The sequence below is a fragment of the Lutjanus erythropterus genome, chromosome 18 (genome assembly GCF_056507025.1).
Source record: "Lutjanus erythropterus isolate fLutEry1 chromosome 18, fLutEry1.hap2, whole genome shotgun sequence".
NCBI lineage: Eukaryota > Metazoa > Chordata > Actinopteri > Lutjaniformes > Lutjanidae > Lutjanus > Lutjanus erythropterus.
Genome location: NC_139334.1, coordinates 23,072,089 through 23,093,592, shown reverse-complemented (window position 1 = coordinate 23,093,592; position 21,504 = coordinate 23,072,089). Strand labels below are relative to the sequence as shown.

At 38.6% G+C, this 21,504-nt stretch overlaps 3 protein-coding genes across 3 annotated transcripts; 1 reads left to right on the top strand and 2 right to left on the bottom strand.

Moving 5' to 3' along the window:
• Nucleotides 1-377: 377 nt before the first annotated feature.
• Nucleotides 378-11,947, bottom strand: slc5a6b (solute carrier family 5 member 6). The gene is made up of 15 exons (XM_084742656.1): nucleotides 11,548-11,947; nucleotides 11,374-11,439; nucleotides 10,597-10,648; nucleotides 10,443-10,510; nucleotides 9,254-9,408; nucleotides 8,718-8,858; nucleotides 7,930-8,059; nucleotides 7,484-7,572; nucleotides 6,390-6,502; nucleotides 6,220-6,290; nucleotides 6,049-6,135; nucleotides 3,746-3,921; nucleotides 3,562-3,668; nucleotides 3,360-3,481; nucleotides 378-1,086 (listed from the first exon to the last, which is right to left on the bottom strand). The coding sequence occupies exons 1-15, from the start codon at nucleotides 11,893-11,895 to the stop codon at nucleotides 940-942; spliced, it is 1,872 nt and encodes a 623-aa protein (XP_084598782.1). The 5' UTR covers nucleotides 11,896-11,947; the 3' UTR covers nucleotides 378-939.
• Nucleotides 11,948-15,461: 3,514 nt separating this feature from the next.
• On the top strand, nucleotides 15,462-20,027 carry cenpo (centromere protein O). The gene is made up of 6 exons (XM_084743180.1): nucleotides 15,462-15,595; nucleotides 15,820-15,974; nucleotides 17,377-17,530; nucleotides 17,635-17,906; nucleotides 19,074-19,233; nucleotides 19,841-20,027. The coding sequence occupies exons 1-6, from the start codon at nucleotides 15,574-15,576 to the stop codon at nucleotides 19,948-19,950; spliced, it is 873 nt and encodes a 290-aa protein (XP_084599306.1). The 5' UTR covers nucleotides 15,462-15,573; the 3' UTR covers nucleotides 19,951-20,027.
• Nucleotides 20,028-20,094: 67 nt separating this feature from the next.
• Nucleotides 20,095-21,110, bottom strand: LOC146311057 (uncharacterized). Its single transcript, XM_084743181.1, has one exon. It carries the CDS (start codon nucleotides 20,716-20,718, stop codon nucleotides 20,095-20,097), a length of 624 nt encoding a protein of 207 aa, XP_084599307.1. The 5' UTR covers nucleotides 20,719-21,110.
• Between the last annotated feature and the right edge of the window lie 394 nt (nucleotides 21,111-21,504).

Below are 21,504 nucleotides of genomic sequence, written 5' to 3'. Positions count from 1 at the left end.
TTCATCAGATGAACAGTTTCACATCATGTTGCTCAATCTCTGTCTGATGGAGGTTCCTCACTGATCAAAACATTAGGAAAACTGTCTGTACAGCCTGTGATATTTTTTTTTAAAAATCCACCTAACATCATGCCATGTTATTGTGCTATGTGTAAATGTTTCTTTCTGATTTCCAAGTGCAAAAATCACTGGGGCTCCCCTTCAGTGAAGTGCTGTTTTAAGATGGAACATTTCACAAAAATGCGCTCCTATGATTGAAATTATTATTAATTAATCAATGTTATTGTGAGTAAAGGACAAAACAATGCAAAAGTTTATCTAAAAAATTTTTAATCCTTCTTAGAAAAAGATTTTTTCTGTGTTTCAGCCAAAATGCAGACAGAACTCGTACATTCTTAAAAAGTGAGGCACTATCATCTCACCACATTATGACACTGAACCATTCACACAGCCGCAGTAGTGTTAAACAATAGTCAAGTATATATTTACATATAAATGTATATGTACGTGTGTAAATGTTTTTGGCTGCTCTAAAGTTCACAGAAGATCCAATGATTTTCATAAATCAGTATAGTGCAGTTTCTTGCATGTAGAGATGTAAGGTACCGTCTGAATGTGATGGTCCGTTAACAGACCTGAAGTTGATAAACACTGTTGCAAATCAAACTTCTGACACATATTTAAAGTTGTAACAGGCTCAGCTGCAGTCAAGTCTTTTTTTGAGATGATGAAGATGTAAATTTAAAAGAGAGCAACCTGTAGTGTTTTTGACTAAACACTGTTTTACTGTTTTGATCTGGCTGCAGCGCTTTCACAGTGCAAATTTAAATTCAACACAAAGCAAAGGACACAAAACACGAAATAAAAGTACATGTATGTTGTTCAGTTGAAGTGCTTTGTGTAAAGATGTTTTATCCAGTCAGACATGAAACCGTGATCTCACACAACCGTTTCACGCTCCACAAAAGGTGTGTGAGCTTCAGGCAGAAAAGTGTCCGTCTCTTCTGCTGACGCTTCGTCGTCTTCCAGGAAAACCAATCCATTTGTTTCTTTGTGTTGTGGAGGCTGCCTCTGCTGTGCCGAGAGCTGTAAAAACAATTAGGAGGTAATTAAAAGATAAATATAGGAGGGAAGATTAAGTAGCTGATGTCATCAACTCGTCACATGCATACCTTCTCACCTGCACTGCAGATAACTGAATTTAAACATTTCTGACCTCCTGTGAGAGAAAAAGAGTTTCTACTTACGAACTTGTGAACTCATGAGGAAGCAGCTGTGTGACACAACACAGCAACTTTTAAAGCTCTACATGGTTTCACACCAACCTACCTCACTGAGCTTCTTATTCCGTACGTACCACCTACGCATTGCAGTTGTACCCAGGTCTAGACTGGTTACTAGGAGAGACGGGGTCTTTGCCAGTTTTTCATGTTAGACTGAAAACCTTTTTTGTGCATCAGTCAATTTTCAAATTAAATATGGAGCTCAATCCCAGATCAAATGTAAGTTAAAGAGCCTTGAATGTCATCTTCTGTGTTTATATTGTTAAATGTGTTGTACTGTTTGTCTCTCCTCTTCATTCGTGTGATTTTAACGTCATGTTAAATGTATCTATTTTGTTTATTGTCCTGATGTTTGCAAACTGAGCTGAGTATCAGTCAGTCAATCAATCAATCAATCAATCAATCAATCAATCAATCAAAGCTCCTAGACTCTACCACAGCCTGCCTGTTCACCTCTGGTAAGCTAGCTCAATAACCACTTTTAAATCTCTTTTACCCATTTTTCTATAAAGGCTTTTTAACCCCATAAAGCAGCAGCTTGGTGCAACTTTTCTACAACCCATTTTTTCCTCTTTTGTCTTATTTTTGTCGTAACTTACTGTTTTTTTTATGTCTGTATTTGATTGTAGTTTAACGCACTTTGCAACTATGTTAAGAAAGGTGCTATACACACAAAGATTATTAATCATATCATCATTGTTATTAAAAATAATTACAACACCCATGGATATGCACACTGTAAACCATCAACTAAAAGGCAACCTGAACTACATTTGCCTGTATTTAATTAAAATACTCACTCTGATTGCACAGCAAGTGTTCGGTCATTCACCATCTCAAACTACAAGATTACATTCAGATTTGTCCAGTTTTAAACAGTATCAATCAAACACGTTAGATAAAATCTCTGTAGTGATCTCTATGTGCAGACCACCGCAGACTCTGTGCTCAAAACTGAGCTTATAATCGGGCTATCGTTTGCTGCCAGCTGCAGTCTCATGTTGTGCATTTCAATGTGTTGTTACTGTGCTGACACTAACTTCTGAATTTTGTCCCAAATTGATCATGAACTCACGTCGAGTATGTAGATACTTGCCAACCCTCCTGAGACTCCTGTTTTTTCATTGCCCTCTCCCAGTTTCCTCCCAGGGTCACAAATCTCCCACATTTCTCCCAGTTCATGACAAATTTTCCACATCTTCCAGCACCTTACAGCATATATAATCCCTATGTCTCTGAAAGTTTACCGTTTCCATCCAGACAATAAAACAGTTAGATCAAATATTGTCTCCAGGCATTCATGTGATGTGCTTGTACACGTCTGTGGTTGTATCCAGTTCTTCTCATTACCTTCATCCTCACACCTCCTCCTCCCCCTCAGTAAGCGAGAGACCATTGGAGAATACAAAGAGAAAGAAAATACCCAAGCCAATTTCAGCCTTCTTGGAAGGAGAAATTCCCTTTTCTTACAGACAGTTTTAAAGGAAACGGGCACATTTTTTCTAAAGATGTTGTGATACAACTGATGATGATGATGATATGATATGATAATATTCTGATGTTACCTCCCGATACGACACCTCAACTTTGCATGCCCATAAAAACATTATAACTCTTTTATTACAGTTGTATACGCTGATGCCTGTATGATGTGATATGATTGCTACCATTGTTATATGGCCTGGCTATGGTTAAAAAAAATCGCACAGGAGGTTTCAGGATCCAGTTTCCTGGTTTGGGCATTCACAAATTATGTGGTTTTGGATATGTACACAGACATGTGCACCTGCTGAACAGCCTGAATTTTTCCAAGATAAGCCAAACTAACATACCATTAGAAAACAAAACATTTTTTGTGCATCTGCAGGCATCTGTTTGCAAAAAAAAAAAAAAAAAAGAACTTATTATTTCAAGTCAACAGAACGCAGGAACTGAGTCTATTAAACTTAGATTATTCTGCAGAGAACCCACAGAGTCCTGCTTTGCTTTCAAAATACTCCCTATTTCTTCTGATTGGCAAGCAAGTGCAAATACGATTATAAGTCAGTAGTGAGCAGGAGACATCATTTCACTCACCTCTGGTCCCAGAGGAGTCATACAGCAGAGCTTCTTTTTGATGTGTTCAGGTAGAAAACAAAGCAGTTTCCCTAACAAAGGATAGATTGTGCCTGGTGTCACGTCTTCTTCTTTCATGGGGCCTAAAACATGAACATTTTCAAGTTAGGAAAGAGAAGTTCTGGATTATAGAGAGCATGTGTGCATGTAAGAACTTGCCTACCGGTGAGAAAGCTGATGATCAGGCCTGTTAGAATGACTGTGAAGCAGTTGAACCCACTGTACCACATGTAGGACAGTGAATAAAATCTCTTCAGTCCAGACGGGTGGCTAAAGAGCAAAACAGAGATGATTAACTTGTGAAATGACCACGTGAAAACACACTGTGCTGTCTGTGTGCCTGATACCTCATAGTGACATTGCTAAGAACAGTCTGGATGGCAGTGGTCGTGTTGTCTGGCAGCAGGGTGGCTCTGCAGGATGGCTCTGGCAGCGGTGTCGTGCTCGAGTTACGGGTTAAGATGCTCCCAATGCTGACCCAGAAAGACACAGCCAGGCCCGCCCCCAGACCTGCCACCGCTCCCTGGTAACAGCAGAAAAACAAACACTTTACACACACACGCACGCACAGGCAAGATGAGAGCTGACTTAAACTATGTGACTCAATAAAGCTGCCAGAGGATTACGTTCAGTCAAAGGCCAAAACAGTGAAGTGATATACACAAGACTGAGCCCTGAAATGAACACTGAATGCTGAGGTTTGCCAGTTAGGTACATGAACTGGATGCTGACTGCAATGTATATATTTTTTTCCCAGGATGGCCAAGGCATGTCTAGCCCTATACCACCTCTCATCAGCGTACATTTGCATTCTTACCCCTAGAATAAATTCATCTTTGCTGGCTCAACCGAGTTTATGCAAACACGCTTGTCACGCCTAAACAGACCCATAACCTACCCCACCCAAATGACCCAAAAAAGAGAAGGCAACGAGCACTAGCCAATCAGAGTAAGACGGATCATAATTTGCCATCCTGGGAATATAAAATTTGTGCACCGGTTGCCCCACAATGCCAAGACAAAACAATGTAACAAGATAAAAAAGACAAGGATGCACCGTGTGTGCTGCAGTCCAACAAGGGAGGTTTGCTGTGATATTTAGTATATCAGACTAAATTCCAAGTGAAAGCCCAAAACTTCAAGGACACTGGATTCATACTTTATCCAAAACACTACTACTAAGACCGTTTCTAACATAGCGGTGCGCACCGTGTCAGCCCTCAGCGTGTGAGGGCAAACAGAATATGGAATCTGTCTCAGCTCAACAGAATGACTTTGAAAACCCCAAATGACTTGTTTTAACATATTTTGTTTGTTTATAATATGAAGAATTGTAAAATATCACTTCCGTGAGGCTGTTCAATCAGACAGCGACAGATCACAGGAAATAAACGTGGCATTTCATCCTCATAGCCATGATGAAGGTGAAGCTCCATGCAGCATGCACAGTTTATACTATATTCATTATAATGTTACATTCTTCTGCCTCAGTAGTTATTAATACCACAGATAAGAGATTAAAGTGATCGCGTTTTAAACCAAGATTCTCCTTTTAAATATTTGCTTGAAATAGGCTACGATCAGTGTGTTTTGATGGTGTAGCTGAAATTACACCTCAAAAATAAGTGCATAATAAATGCAGAAAAATATTAATCACTACCCCTCACCACATCACACCATCTAACACTGCAGAGGCCGACACTTTTAGTCTCACTGGTAACACCTGCGTTTACCTACTGTCTCTAATGTTGATATGGTTGCTATGAAAAAGGTCTGTTGTTGGCTGCACTGAGACAAACAGTTGCCATTTAACCACTGCAGAAGAAGAGAGCACAAGTTTTAAACAAATCTCTTCTGATGCAGAAGGAATGGCAACCTGTAACATTTATTACTACCCCACCCACAGGACTGTGGCGCAGGGAGACGGCTCGAGCACAGACACAGCAGGGAAGTTGGAGTGACTGTTGTATGACATGCAAATGCAAGCCAGTAGAGCTGTTTGGTGTCCTGGTGGCACCACATCTCTCCCACCAAATAACAAAAGATATTCAAAGGTGCTTCATCCCTCTGCGTTAGATATTATCATCTCATTTTAACTGCGCATGATCAATATTTCCTATGTGTAATGGTGTGAATCCAACTTTTGAGTCTGTTTTTTTTTATATTGTCTCTATTTTTATATTTCCTCTTGCTTACCTATTTATTATTTGCTATTTTCTTTATTGATGCTTCTTTCTGTTTTGCTATAACACTGCAAATTTCCCTGTTGAGGGACTAATAAAGGATTATCTTATTTTACTGGTGTTATAATGTCTTTGGTTAATACCTTGTATGTGATTAATGACGTATAACTTATGTGTAACTCCTTTTTTTGTGTTTTTCCATCCTTTTTTGGGTTTTTTTGTTGTGTATTTGTGAGTTTTTGTATTGCCCAAGAGCTACAGACTAATGAGAAGCAAGGGACAAAGTTTTTCTTGTTAAATGTGGAACACTTTTAAATCATTGAGTCTCTAAAAAAAACTTAAGACAGATGAGAAGGAATAATTCTAACAAATTCATAATTTTGTCCAAAATAAGCATAGCAGTAACACAGCAGCATTATTTTACTGTATACTGTTTCGTGACTAACTCAAGATGAGGTTGAACTTACGGTGGAGTTTGCCCACGGGAAGAACATCCCGAGACAAAACAGACCAAGAATCGGACCACCGACCATCCCGAAGATTTTCAAAGCCACCTGGAGTTCAAAAGTATCAACAGTCAGTGAAAATTTATCGAGTAATGTTGGTTATTAACTGATTAATCCAAGCTGTGAGCTCACCTGCAGAACTGAATCACCCATGATGTGTGTGAGATAGGCCATGGCCAGACACAGCAGCCCGTAGGACATAGCTTATTGAGGAGACACACGTTGAAACTTCAGAACAAATTCATCACTAATAAGCAGCCGTGTATCGTGCATTGTTGAACTTTAATGTTCTGAGAGCTAACCTAAGGCTTTGGACAGCAGAGTTGCTCTTGCCTCCGTCATGGCGGGAAAATGAGGTTTGATGAGGTCTTCCATCGTCACAGTGGCCAAAGAGTTAAAAGCAGAAGAGATGGTGCTGCAAAGCAAAAGAAAAACATGAACATACCATTACTGACATCTTTAAAATACATGAAGTAACAGTCAAATGTAACAAACGTGACAAAACTACCAAATCATCACAGTGTCTGAGAGTTAATGCCAAAGATGAGCACAGAAATTATGCATTTTATTTTAATTTAATGTCACTGCAAATGTTTCTGCAGAACGTACACCCATTGTGACAGGCACATAAGGAAGCTTCACGAATGGATGCATTGCACGTGTTCTTTTTCAGGATAACCAGACTGTTTGGTGATTTTGATAACATCAAAATAAAAAAGAGGTGTACTCATATACACAAATAGAAATATATTCAGTCAGAGGTTTCAGGGAAAAATGTTCCACAGTGATTTAAAAGCTTAGTACTTTTGTTGTTTAAAAAACCAAGTGGTTCTGAATTCAGTTCAAGAAGAAAAACTTTGTACAGACTAATCAAAATAATCAAGAGCGCCGTCACCTATGAACCTTAAAAAAAAAAATGCTTCCGGGGTTCCTCTGGTATGTTTCATGTCACAGTGCAATGAACTGTGGGAAATTCCCTCAGGCAAAGTCTGTAGAAATGCAAACTCAAGGAAAGTGCGCATAAAGGACTCAACGCGCCTAAAACCAGGTATCACATGACCTTTCATGTACACTGGGCGTGTGTGTGCCATCAGGAAGCAGCCAGATAACAGGATGAAAATAATGAGGCAGGGAAACATGACTACTCTTCACATAATCCTCTTTCCTTCCCATCATTGAAAATCTCATACTGCTACAACCTTTGTGAACATTTTACAGCCTCTTTCCCCACTTATGGTAAAAGGGACACAGCCAAAGTTTTATGTTGTTTGGATAAAGTGTGACGGCTTGTTGACTGACAGCGAGATACACCAATTGGTGGATGCCTGCACTCTGCTGGGACTGACAGGGTTAATTTAAGGTCCAATTAAAAACCAAAAAATAGACAGTTCCATACCTGAGAGCTGCACTGAATAAACATGCAATGAACAGTCCAGGGAGTCCAGGCAGACCTTGCAGCATATCCATCACAAAGTATATCACCATCTGTGGTAAAAAAAAACAAAAAAAACAATGTATATATTAGAAACCAAATTCCTGAAAACAGTTTGGTTTGCATAAATGTGTTATGAGATCCAAATCTGACGACGTAAAGTCCCGAAACCACAACAGGCAGCACATTTACATCATGTGCCTGATAAGTTAGACGGAATTAATAAAGAATATGCAAACGCACACGCGGTCTGCATGTCCCGGAAGGTTCTTTACAGAACCAAGCAACTTTCATTCTTCACTCAAGGAAGCAGAAAAAGCAGGAAACAAAAAACCTTTTCCTCAAAACCTGAAGCAGATGATTCGGTCGATAATGGCACCACAAACAGGAAGCAACACACTGAAACTCACCGCGTCTCTTTTAGAGGCGTCCAGCTTGTCTGAGTGATCCTCGCCGCAGTAACGTGCAAACATGACCAGGCCCATCACACAGCTCAGAGCCAGAGCCAGCTGCAGGGAGGGGAACACCATGTAGCAAGACCTGCACAGAGGTGGCAAAGTCGTAAAAATGGTTGGTATTGGCAAGTTATCGAGAGACATTAATTAATTATTATCAGTTCTGTTGCAAAGCTCGAGCTTTCGCCGCATTCTCTGTGACAAAACCAACAATGCTCAGCCAGACATTTTCATCAGGTGTCTTTAATGACCAATTTGAAGTGACAGAGGAGTTGCTGAGTATGAAGAAAGTAAATTTTCCCCTTTTATCCGCTTGCTCTAACCCTTTCAAACACAAACAAACTAACTAACTAGTCTGGTTTGATTGGAGACAGCGATATATCTCTTATATAATGTTTGTTTCCCTTTCGGAAAAGGCTGTCTGACGGCAAAGAAAGCAGTGATACTGATTTTTCAAACTGGGGGACTCTCCGAACTATCCCTTTAAACATATCTTTGTGCTTTCTGTCCTGCATTTTCTTGTTACAGGTGCATTTAAGGCAAATTCTTATTAACAATGCAAACACATAGGACAGAGTGACTCAGTCATGATGTTGACGCAGAAAGGGCCGACACAGGTCATGTGAATGGCTGTATAGCTCACATGCAGCACCTGTTGAACCTGTGTGCAGTTCAAACATGTTTTCAATCAAAGTTAAATGTGAATAATGTTCCGTTTTTAGCTTCATCTACAGCCTGTGTACCTGACAGCCTCTTTCTCTGTGCGCGAGCTGAGGTATCTTTGGACCTGAGCCTGGTTCACTCCGTACAGGGACAGCATGAGGAAGACGCCGCCAACCCCGAGAGTCCAGAAGGTGTGTCTCTCTGTAGGATCTGGGTTCAGGCTGAACACAAAGGGGGAAGAAAATACATATGCATATTCTTATTAAAGGTTAATTATTTTTTTATTTGGCGATAAATAAAATTGCCTAATATGATAAACAAAATGTGTGCACAAGAATTTATCTCCGCATTTGTGCAAACAAGACAGTCATCATCCTGAACCACCCAACAATCTGGACCTGCAGGATTTTAGTCCAAACACAAAATAACAGAAAAGATGCTTAATAGTTAAATACATTCTGTCCTTTGTGATAAGTAAAAGTTTCCATACCAGACAGATATGGTAATTTGCAGGACTGATTCCCATTCCCCCCAAAAAAAATCAGTAAATCATGATGTATCTGTGTGCAGATTTCCACATCCACTCCAGTCATTCTTCCACACAGTACTGACTCACTCGAGACCAGAGATGCGGTTTCCCTCCCAGACTTTCCTCCAGACTTCAGACACTCCTCCAGTCTGCTGCACCCCCACCACGATGACAGCCAGCTGTCCTGCAAACATCACGACAGTCTGAAAGACGTCCGTCCAGATGACAGCCTTCAAACCGCCCTGCCAGGAACAGACGAGGTACATGGGAATTAATACAATACATGCAAATATGTTCTTTGGACAAACACTGGATATCTGTGTCGGCTAACAGTCACATCCTTTGTATGTTTTGATTAATGAACCATTTTGTCTTAGATAAAATACAGTGACTTTCATTTTTGACTGAACAAAGTGTAGCTCTACAGCATTATGGAAATCCAACAAAACAACATTCAACACATTCAGTGTTTTACCTACAGCAGATTGCAGTCGGCACAGCCTCAGTTTAGAGAATCAGCAGGCATGCCAGTGTATGAAGAAAAGCAACATACTGCTATGGACAGGGTCAGCAGCAAAATGTATTTTAGCCACCTAAAAAAATAAAATTGATATTAGATATTGAAATATTTTCACTGCTTTACATGGCCGTCAGACAGCCTTTTCTGATAGGACACTGCCATTATATAAGATATATGTTGCTCTCAGCAACCCAACCAAACTCCACTGGCAAAATCAGTTATTTTATCTTGCAGAACCGCTGATCTACAGCTGATCTACAGCTGCCTCAATCAGTTAGTTTGTTTGTGTTATTGTGAGAGTGACTATGGAGTTTTAAAAGGTTAGTTCGGACTCACCGAAGTCACACAACAACACAAACACCAAACAGATCAAGGCTACGACAGACCAACAACTCTATTTTTCTGCAATGTTTAATTCCCGATTTTGTCAATGGAGTTTGGTTGGTTTGGAGAGAGCGATATTTGGCTTATATGACAGCGGTTTCTCGTTGGAAAAAGCTGTCTGACAGCAAAGTAAATCTGACAAATAAAGCGTATAATTAGTGATAATGATATTTTTAGGTGGTTAAAATACATTTTGCTGCCGACCCTGTCCACAGCAGCACATTACTTCTCCAAACTGGCGACATGTCAACCTCCATCTACTGTAGATAATAAACTGACTATGGATAAGCACCTTATACAACCCCACCTAAAAAAAAAAATCTAACTATCCCTTTAAGTTAAGGTGTATAAAATTGATCTTCAATAACTCACTATTGCTGTGTACAGTGTACACACTAGTCCAGTTGCGAGCACTGCTCCCCATAATTCAAATCCAGTAACTGAAAGAAAACACAGTAACATAATGAACCACACATCTCATATATTCAAAACGACAAATTAGTCAGAGCAAAATATATTTTCATACCTGCATTCAGTGCAAAGGCGGGAGTATACACGCAGACTCCCATATAGACAACCTGTAGCAGAGTAAAAGATGAATCAGAGACGATCCAGGATGAATAAAATAAAGATCTTAAAGGCAATAAAATGATGGATCACTTGATGTGTCGATCTTCAGGGTGATAATGACCTTATTAAAGAAATAGTTTGACATTTTGGGAATAATGCTTATTCACTTTCTTGCCAAGAGTTAGAGCTAAACATTGATACCGCTCTTAAACTAAAACTGGAGCCAGCAGCTGGTTAGCTTAGCTTAGCATAACATCGCAACAGCTATCCTCGTTCTGTCTTAAGGTCTGTCCAGCACAAATCCTTCACTGAAACCACAACCTGACATTTTTACAGTTTTTTTGCTGATCAAACAAATAAAACCCAATTTGTTAATTAGTGAGCTTTAGGAGTGCTGGTGGTTGTATTTTGTTACAGTTGGACAGAGCCAAGTTACTGGTTTTGCCCATTTTCCACTCTTAGAATACAAACATGAGAGCGGTATTTATTTTTTCATCTAACTCTCAAAGAACCCGCCCCAAAAAAAAGGGGGCACAATTACTGCTGTGTATTTAATCTTTTAAATTATTACCAGCGATTTAAGATTAATCATTAGCATTAACATTGCATTAACATTTTAAATCTCAAATTTCCCCACACTGAGGTATTGGAATAGTGACTGGGGGGGAATAAAGTTGGACGGGTGCATCCACTTTATTATGTGAAGTGTAATGAAGTGAAGAGTTGCACCCACCATCTGAAAGATGAAGGTCAAAGTGCCACAGATGCGCACCGGTTTGCTGAAACGAAGCTCAAGATACTGTGAAACAAAACAACATGAGAACTGTAGGCGGTGAAGGACAAACACCATAAATATGAACTCATTTAAATACACATCAACCCTACATATCACACTCCTGTCTCATACCTGATAGGCACTGGAGAGCCGCAGTCTATACAACACTGGAATGAAAACATGAGCAGGAATGAGGAGGCCCAGGATGTAGGCACAGCCAATGAACCAGTACTGAGTACCGTGTGTGTAGATTTCTGCCGGTACTCCTATAATCGCCACAGCGGACTGGAATGAGGCGATGAGCGATAATGAAACGGGGAGACAGCTCATGCTCCTGTCAGCCATCAAGAACTCCTGCGTGGTGCGCTGGCGCCCACCTGACAGAGCGTGGTACAGCCCGATGCCCATAGAGGCAGCGAGCAGGACCGCAAATATCACATAGTCTACCTCCGTGAAGTGCTTCTGGTCTGACGGGTCCATCCTGATTGTCTTTAGGTCTCGGTTGCAGGTGGAGAAGGTTTGGTTTCTCCTGCAGTCGCTTATTCAGACGGATGGGAAACGTCCTTGTCCACACCCATCAGTCAGGGTCGTCCAGGAGCCTTGAAACACAAAACACTGATTAGACATATCTGTGTGTGAGAGAGTGTGTGTTGCTAACATTTAGCCACAATCATCCAAAGCTGTGTCCTGCTGTGTAGCCTGCAGCAGAGCTGGTTCACAGTCAGGGTGGAAAACATCTTTAAAAAACTGTATTTTCCCCCAAACGTTCTGTGTTTATAAGTTGTAAAACATCCAAGGCACATATTTCAAGTTATTCTACAGTAAATTCTCATTTTGCATTTTAGAATATTTTTCCCCTCTCAAAATGTGTCTCTACGAAAACACAATAATATGTAACATAACAAAAAAGGGTTACATTGACCAGTTAAGATTTTGAGAGATTCATTTTATTTTGAACCCATGTTTTCTTTGTAAAGGGCATAAAATTGATCATACTCATTTAAAAGTTTAGGATTCATTAGTTTTAATACACACTGAAACAAATATCATAATATCTTAACTAATAAGTAAATGCATTTTATTTTTCACTAACCATCACATATTTCGGTTGTGACTGTTTCAGTGGTTTCGATATTTTAGAGGCGTTATATTTCAGCTGGTCTCCAAACATCAAATTACAGAATTAGAACTGACATGGATTTTGTGCTAAAATAGTTTTCATCTGTATAACTGTGCTAAAATTTGGTTTATTTCCCACAAATAAAAGATTAAACATTCCCTTTTGTCACTGCTGAAAGAATCACATGATAAACGATCATCATCATGTTTCAGTCGTATCAATTTCAGATAATTTTGAGCTTCGTCTCTCTGAGATGCTAATCAGCACATGATGAGCCAGCACAGCTCTGAATGGTTGTACACTCATAAAAACAACTTTTTCTGCAACAAAATCCACAAAAGTTTGCTAAATTGCAGAGTAGCTGTTTGGTAGTAATGTGATGTGAAGTTACACTCTTCCACATATTTGCGCACATTTATTTAAAAATGATGGCATCTGTCACCTCACCATGCAGCCGAGAGAGAGACGGAAGCAGACAGACTTCCTGATCTGAAGTTTAAGTGTGTGGCTAAAATCTGTCTCTGCCCATGGACTCAAATTTACACTGTTCATGTCAGTGGTGACATGAAAATGCAGGACAACTTTTTTTTTAAAGTTGAAATTTAGGGGTTACGGTTCAGGACAGCCACCTCCTGACATAAAGTACCCAATATGTTATTATTTAGCATATACTGATCTGATTGCTATCTAAAATATTATTATTATTTTGGGTTTCAATAATAACAGAAGGATCTTGGTAAACAAGTAAGATTTGGGCACTTAAAATGCTTTTTAAATCTTTTTTTTTTTTTTTTTTGTGGGACAGAAGTTTGCAACAGTTTGGTAGAATGGCCAATTGAACTTTATTTAAACTTTCTTATCATGAACAAATCACTTTGCTTGACAAACCAACACATGAGAACCCTACATACCCCACGTTCTCACATGCTCATTCCCTGGATTCCCCTGACCTGTTTTTACAGATTCCTTCCTGAATAGATAAGAGACAGAATATGAAATCACTGCCACCTTTACTGTCACCCAAACCGAGCTGTTCGCAGCCTTGCTAAATGAGACGACCTCCAGTCTGTGGAAACAAACCGAGGTCACACAATCTCTGAGCCAACTTTCACCTCCTCCTGTTGGTCCAAAAATACAGACTACTAGTTTAGAAATGGGAGTTGTTCTGCTACGCTGCCACCTGCTGCTTCTGTGTATACTGCAACACAAACAGCAGCAGCCGATCTCTCTGAGGGATTTGAAGGTCAAAAACAACAAATGGGTTGGAGACAGGAAAAAGTCTTGTGAAAAGTTTCCTGCTTAAATCATGCAGTTATTGTCCTTACTTTTATAAATGTTGTATTTATAGTTAGAGCTGAGACAACTATTTTGACGATTGAATAATCTGAGTTTTGATTCATTTTCAATACAAAAATGCCAAACATTTGCTGGTTCAAGCTTTTCAAATACCAGTATTTCCTGCTTTTCTTTGTCTTATGAGGCTTGTTAGTTTGACAAAACAAGAGCTTTAAAGAGATGTCACTGTCAACTCAACGAAAATGTGATCCGCAGTTTTATCTATTTTTTAGGCACAGAACACTTAATCACGAAGATAATCAGATTAATAGATAATGATAATAATCCTTAGTTGCACCTCTATTCATAATAATTTATTAAGACATTCTCTCAACGTAGGGCTACAATGATCATTTTGATGATCATTTTTTAAATTTATCTATCAATTGTGGTCTTTAAGTTTTCAGATGTCTTGTTTTGTCTGATCAACAGCCCACAACCCCAAGATATTCAATTTACAGTGATATAAAACAGAAGAAAACAGAAAATCCTCACATTTGAGAAGCTAAAACCAGGAAATAATTGGCATCTCTACTTGGAAAAACGTCTCAAATGATGAATGCATCATCAACACAGTTGCCGTTCGATTTTCTGCCAATCAACTAATTGATTACTTGTCAAACCCAAACATAACCATAGGGGACATGGGAGTCTGTCTGTCACAAGTCCAATAAATTCACTATAAACTGTTTTATTGTAGTACTTAACTGTCTAGTGCTACAAGAACAAATAATTTAAATTTTAAAATAACTTTTACTTCACTTGAAGACACCCCTACTGTAACTCTGTCTTTACCAATGGTGCTATTCTATTGCCGATTTAAATGTGGGCTGATTTGGAAAATTAACCTACACTGACTCTATCAGTGGGTCATATACAGTGACCCTCAAATGTCGGACTACAGTTGCTTAACTGATCTGAATATGAGGATATATGATCAGAAAGTAATAGTATCACGTGTCTGAAAATGTAGTGTATTGAGGACGATATGAACAACATATATAACACGACAGAGACTCACCTTTACACGTCTGCACTCTTGATATCCGGGTGAGGCTCATGGTTGACGGCACCATGCTGTTCACTGTGACATTCAAGAGCGATATGTTAAAAACATAAAACAGTTAAAAACGACTTGGTTGAATATCTTTATGGTTAAAAGGAAAGACTGCAGGCTCATTCCCTAGACGTCTAACTCTTTATGTTTTTATCTCTTCTATTGTGTTCAAAAAGTGTCAACTCAACCTACCACCTGGTTAATCACCCCACGTTCCATGTGATTGTTTTGAAATTTCTTCCGGGTGGAAGTTGTGGGCGGAAAAAGAACGTTGTCGAAGTCGAAGGTCTTGTCCAAAAGGGAACCCCAGACCCGCGAAAGATCCCGCGCGAGTTATTATATTAACCCAAAACATGATAGCTTCCTGACTCTAACTAAGCGTTTTTATGCCCCTAAAGCGATCCAGATTTTAACCACAGCGTTGTCACATTATGGTTTGTACACGCCGCATATTAAAGAAATAATACGTGAAAATCTCGCGAGATTGTCGCAAATCATGGGTTCCCATCTAGAAAACCGCTGTGGGCGGTGCTACAAATTATGACGCGGTAGCCGCCAAAGACAAAAATCCGCAACTTCTGGCGAATATTTTCAGCAGAACACCTACTTTACCGTAACACAAAATAAAGGAAAAGACTATTGAACAATGGCGGGAGTGTCTGCAACAGGTATCTCGGACCGCTGGGAGTTAGCTTACTACTACTTAGCTTAACAGTAAACTAAGTAGTAGTAAGCTAGCTTGAGAGCTAGCTTGTAAAAGAGATTGTTGTGATGCTTCGTTAGCTGAAGCTAGCTGAAGCAAATGTAGTTGAGGCAGTTTATGAGCGTAATGTCCACAGCTTTCATCTTTGTCGTTTGAGAGTTAACCCAATGGGCATTTTCTAATTCGCAGGTGTTTTGAGTCGTCTCAGTCTGCTGGAAGTTCAGGCGAGAAGCCGTAAAACTCAACCGCAGCAGCAGCAGAGCCGTGTGAAGCAGCTGAAGGCAGAAGTTGAAGCTCTGAGGATCCAGAGAGACCAGCTGAAGGCAGAGATAGAGGCACACAAGGTGGGATGACAGGATGAAAACAGGAGAGTTTAATGTGCTGAAATAAGTGTGAAGGCATTTTGTGGTGACATGAAGTAATGACACACAAGTGCATGTACTCATGTACCTAAGTACAAGTCCGTAGTTCTTGTACTTATGCAGCTTTATACGTTAACTATACCATATCTCAGAGGCAAATATTGCACTTTTTACTCCACTATATTTGTGAAACAGCTTTAGTTACAACTAACCAATTTTTGTTTTGGTTATCTTGAATTTTAATGTTTATGTTAAACTGAAATGAAGTAATAACTCAGCTAGATAAGCTAGATATATATGGTCAGTGTTTCCCCTGTTCTAATCCAATTCTGATGGCTGTATTTGCATAAATGTCGATATTCTAGCACAAGTTGCTGTCATGCTTTTCTGTATTGTATCCCCAAACTAAGCTTTGCCAAAGTAAGTCAACACTTAAATACTTTTCAATACCACGTGTTTAAAAACAACACAATACCAACATAGTATCGAAAGTACCAAAACTATGTATATATATATATATATATATATATATATAATATATATATAATATATATAATGTACACAGGAAAAGATCTAGGTGCTCATTCAAGACATCCATTCAGTTCAGTCTTTATTGTCCTGCCCTAAATTTGGTTTCCAACAAACCAGGCAGTGTTCAATGACTTCTTCTGTGCTAGCACCATCAGTAGGTTGTTAATTAAAAAAAAGAGGAAAATGTATCCTCCTTTGTATCCTAGGACTTCTTTTTTTTACTGTGGTATCAAAACCAATATTGCATTTGTTTTTTGTTTTTTGTGCTGACATTGTATAAAATTTTTAAATTCTGGTATTTTGAGTACTCTACACCACACTGAAGACATTCTTTCAATTTCAATTCAATCCTTTCAAACAAATACATATGAGGATTACTGGATGTCTTTGTAGAACAGTTTAGTCAGCAATTAAGTTGTGCTACAACATTTTGGCTTTTATCTTAAAATTACCATATTGCATATTTATTATTCATAAAAACAACAGACTACAGAATAAAGATAGTTTTGTGATGAGCGAATTACATCAGTATTAGCACCAAATTACCAATATTGGATCAAGTCAATTTGAACTCTAAGATAAACTATTCAAAACCACCTTAGACTAGCTTGAAAATGCATTTTCACAAAGCTGAAAACAGGACTGTTTTATTCATGAAAAGTTGACTTTTTAGAGATGCGTGGTTCTCAGCAACACTATAAACATGATGATCTTATAGAACATGAGGCATTGCTGTTTATTAAACTACTCTACAGTATATAAAGTAGCTAAAATTAGCACATAGGTCTTCCTGTGTAGTACTTTATTCATGATTTGTGTTTTTTCTGGTGCTGGTTACACTGTCCTCCCACAGAATCTCCAGAAACTGAGGGCATCTATGGACAAAAAGTGTACACATGGGGAAGAGGATGATGAAATGGAAGAAGACTCTGAGAACTCAGACCTACTGCAGCTGATGGCCCAACATACACGACTGAAAGACTTTCTACACGCTCATCACATCATTGGTACTCTCTACAAGTTGCAGTTTTGACATTGATATGTTCTCATTAATGCCATTCAATTAAATGTAAACAGAATGTTTTTCTGTTTTATTTGCTGATGTCATTAGGTGGCTACAACGTCATCAAGACTCGTCAAGGTAAAGGAATGTGCATGTCTCTGCCAACGGCCTACGATGGCGTCTTCTTAGAAACCTACAACCTGGAGATCGACCTGAAACCAGCACTGAAGATCATTCGTCACAACATTCCCCCCTTCATTCCTTTGAACAGCCTGGCTGAACAGAGCAACTTACAGACAGACTTTAGGACTTTTCTGGACATCCTCAGCCAACATCTCAACGCCTTCGCTGGTCGGAAGCAGCAGTTGAAGCTTGTGAAGGTGCCAGTTTTCCCATTTTTTTATGTGTGTGTGTATTTGTCTGTGTTAAATAATAAGAGAGTAGTTTGGCAGTAGTTGCAAAAGTTGCTGTTGTGACCTCGAATATAAATCAGATTGAGCTGCAGCCGAGTTGTTTGCACAGGCCTAGAAGGTTGACAAAATTTTTCAAGCAGTGTTGTATTTGTACATCAGCTGACATTTTTACATATGGTGAAGTTTGTGAACATAATATATTTTGGTGCTGATAACATTATCAGCACCAAAATGTCAATATGTCAGCAAGACTCCTTCAGATTTGTTTATTAAAAAGTTATGACAGAGATAATGGACAGGGGCAGGACATACAATACATACATACATACAATAACTGTTGAACAGTGTACTTTATCATCAAATCAGAAAATTACAGTAAATATAACATTGCATTAGATGTAGGCAATTAGTAGTTAAATTAATCCACAGAATTAATAAGCAACTATTTATTGTTATTGTTTAAGTCATTTCTTTAAGTGAAACAATGGGAAACTTCACTGCTTGTACGTTTCCAAATGTTAATATTATGTTTTTCTTAATCATCTATGATAGTAAACTGAATATATTTGGGTTGTGGACTTTGTGTGAGACATCAGAAGAAATTAAAATATATCAACCTGGGCTCTAAGAATTTGTAAATAACTAGCTGCAGCCCTTCAGTACAGCAGAATTATTGTTTTGTTTAATGGAAAAGTTTAAAAAAATCAATTAATGAAATAACGTCTCAAGTTAGGTGCATTTGCTGTATCTGACATGGCGCACTGGTATGAGCACACCATCCCAAAAAAAAGTAGAACGTTAAGATTGGAATATGAAAGTCCAACAAGAGATTAAAATACTATTATATTTAGATAATAGATCAACACAATCAAACCCTGTGAGTTAATAGACTTTTATATTATTATAGTGTTGAGCTGTAAAAATCACACGGTTTGAACAGTGATTTCTGCACATTTCTGAGAAAAATGATGACTAAAGAGTGAGAAATAAAGGAATACTTTTCTTGACATAATGTCCACGGCTTTGATCATCTCTCATAGGAAGAACTATGGATAGTTGTAGGAGGCGGATAGCATGCATATGATTTATTCTGGTAGAATAACACACTGACACTGTTCTCCTGCTTGTTTATAGGAACTCCATAAGTCTGTGGAAGTGTTGGAGAGCAATGTTTTGTGCTCAATACTGGTGATGATGTTCACTGTGCCGACAGAGAAGACGGCTGTTCTCTGCACGCTGGACTACAGCGACCACACCAGATGTCTTCCCACACGAGTTCACTTTGAGTCTGAAGGTAGGATTTTCATACTGCTGAAGTTTCCCAACACAAACGGTTAACGATGTATCTGTAGCAATAAGATTTTATAATACAAGGACCTCAAAGCTGTTAACTGTAGACACAAAGATAGAGGATAGCAGAAAACATTCCTTTTTTCACTCACAAATCTGAACAGTGCTTCACATAAGCATCTGCATGTCTAACTGGGTCCACAACAAGCAAAAATGCCAAATATAATCTGGTTCAAATCACTCAAAAGTGAGGAGTTTCTGCTTTTTTTCTCGTTAGATGATTATAAATTAGATAACCTTGGTCCAACAAAGTAAGCAATAAAAAGATCTTGCTTGGGAACTGTGATGCTCCTTTTTTTTTTACTACTTTGTAATGTTTTTTAAAAAAATAAGGAAGCAAACAATCCCATACAGCACTGATTCTTTGTTTATAGTAAAATGGTTTGTTCAGTAAGTTCAGAATGATAAAATGATAAACAGATTGATGAGGAGGTGTGTTTGAAATACAACATCAAGTCTGTATAGGTCATATTCAAACGTAGAGTACTTTACTGAATGCATATGCTAGTTTTATGAACTTGCATTTAATTAATTAATATATTTTTCTGCAGACAAGGGGCTGCCTGGTTCTCCAGAGTGGAAGAAAAACTGCAGCCTCCTCCAGGAGACTCCTGTGCACAAAGCTTTGATAGCCATGAAGAAGATGGGGAATATTATGTAATTTATTAGAAATAATTTTCTACAGTTTAATGACAAATATGTACATTCTCATTGTTTATAATAAAACATTGTTAGTTACACTTTTCTTCTTGATGCTTTAAATATTGAGGTATTAATCATATGGAAACTAAACATCTGACTTCCTCTATGGAGGTTCCACATGTATTTCCATGCTGTTTTTGTCCTTGAGCTTTTCTATAAAAGCTGCCACCCTCTTGTGCAACGTTTCCCTCTGAAACTGTCTCAGCCTCTCCAGTTCCTCTCGGGCTTTCTCCTGTTGCCTGGCCAGCTCCTTTTCTGATATTGAGTCAATAGTTGCAATGTTTTTCATCTGCATGAGAGAGATGCTGCTCTGGATGTTGCCTCTGCGTCTCACCGAGCTGGCGGGCTGGACAGATGGTGGCGGTGCTGATATCGACCGACTCTGCTCCACCAGTTCAGATCCCTGGCTGTGATACTGGGATTTGCTGGAATATGATCTGCTGCCATCAGATGTTTGAATCCCTCTGAAGTGCGTCTCAGCATTGTTGTGTTCTCCTATTTCTTTCATAGCGATGTTGACTGTAGCTTTAGGCTCACACACTTTCACCATCCCGACTTTTCTCTGTTCTTTCAGCAGAGAGTCTCTTCTTTGTTGAAGCATTTTGCAAGTGTACTTGTGCTGCCTGTCCAACGTGTTTAGTTTCTGCTGGAGGTATCTGTCCTCCTTTTGGTTCAGCACTCTCAGATATCTCTGCAGTACATCAGGTCCTCTGAAACTTTGATCCATTATGTACAAAGACTAGAGGGATAAATATGTGTTTTTGAGTCAATTCTGTTCACTAATTCAGTCAGTTTTGCTTTAAAGTAATTTTCTTACCTGATTTGTGTGCGATGTCCCCCAGAGAGCTGTGTTACATAAGTGTGTTTGCTGCCATGGCTGTCTCAGTGTGTGTAATATAATAGCCTTTTATATATCAAGCAAAGTGGATGGCATTGTTGGTCATTGTGTACTGTCAGATTCCTAAGAGATTCAGTTTCAAGATGCCGTGGCAGGGCTGTCGCATGGCATCTTGCAGATTGTTCAGTCAATAAATAACAATGACTCACCTTGTGCAAAGATCATTGTGCAGCTTTAATATTTAGAGATTAACATTACTTTCACTGTTTAGTATCTATAAGTTATTTTTTAACTTGTGCTTGTTAGGGTTGACCTGTTAATTGAGATTTTATGAAAATCACGATATTGCAGGAGGAGCAATATTTATTTATTTATTTATTTGTAAAAATAACACTTTAAATTAAATATTGTCATGCAGGCCTGCACATCATATTTTATACATTCTAATCTAATTCTCTTTGATACAGATCCCAACAAAAATCAAGCCACAAATATTTTAAAATGATTTTCAGTGAATTATATATCATATGAAAATCAGATAATTGTAATACCAGAGAAAACAATTGCAATTAGATATTTTTTTCAGAATCTTTCAGCCATAGTGCTTATAACTAGGGCTGCAACTAATGATCATTTTCATCATTGATTAATCTGTTGATTATTTTCTTAATTAAT

Bases quoted from the DNA above. Each gene is read 5' to 3' on its own strand.
- slc5a6b (XM_084742656.1), bottom strand. From the start codon at position 11,895: ATGGACCCGTCAGACCAGAAGCACTTCACGGAGGTAGACTATGTGATA. The intron at 10,511-10,596 runs GTATGAAAATAT...GTTTTCTTTCAG, and splicing joins CGCCTTTGCACTGAATGCAG to TTACTGGATTTGAATTATGG. The intron at 6,503-7,483 runs GTATGGAACTGT...TTTGCTTTGCAG, and splicing joins TTATTCAGTGCAGCTCTCAG to CACCATCTCTTCTGCTTTTA.
- cenpo (XM_084743180.1), top strand. From the start codon at position 15,574: ATGGCGGGAGTGTCTGCAACAG. The intron at 17,531-17,634 runs GTACTCTCTACA...TGATGTCATTAG, and splicing joins ACACGCTCATCACATCATTG to GTGGCTACAACGTCATCAAG. The intron at 17,907-19,073 runs GTGCCAGTTTTC...GCTTGTTTATAG, and splicing joins AGCAGTTGAAGCTTGTGAAG to GAACTCCATAAGTCTGTGGA.
- LOC146311057 (XM_084743181.1), bottom strand. From the start codon at position 20,718: ATGGATCAAAGTTTCAGAGGACCTGATGTACTGCAGAGATATCTGAGA.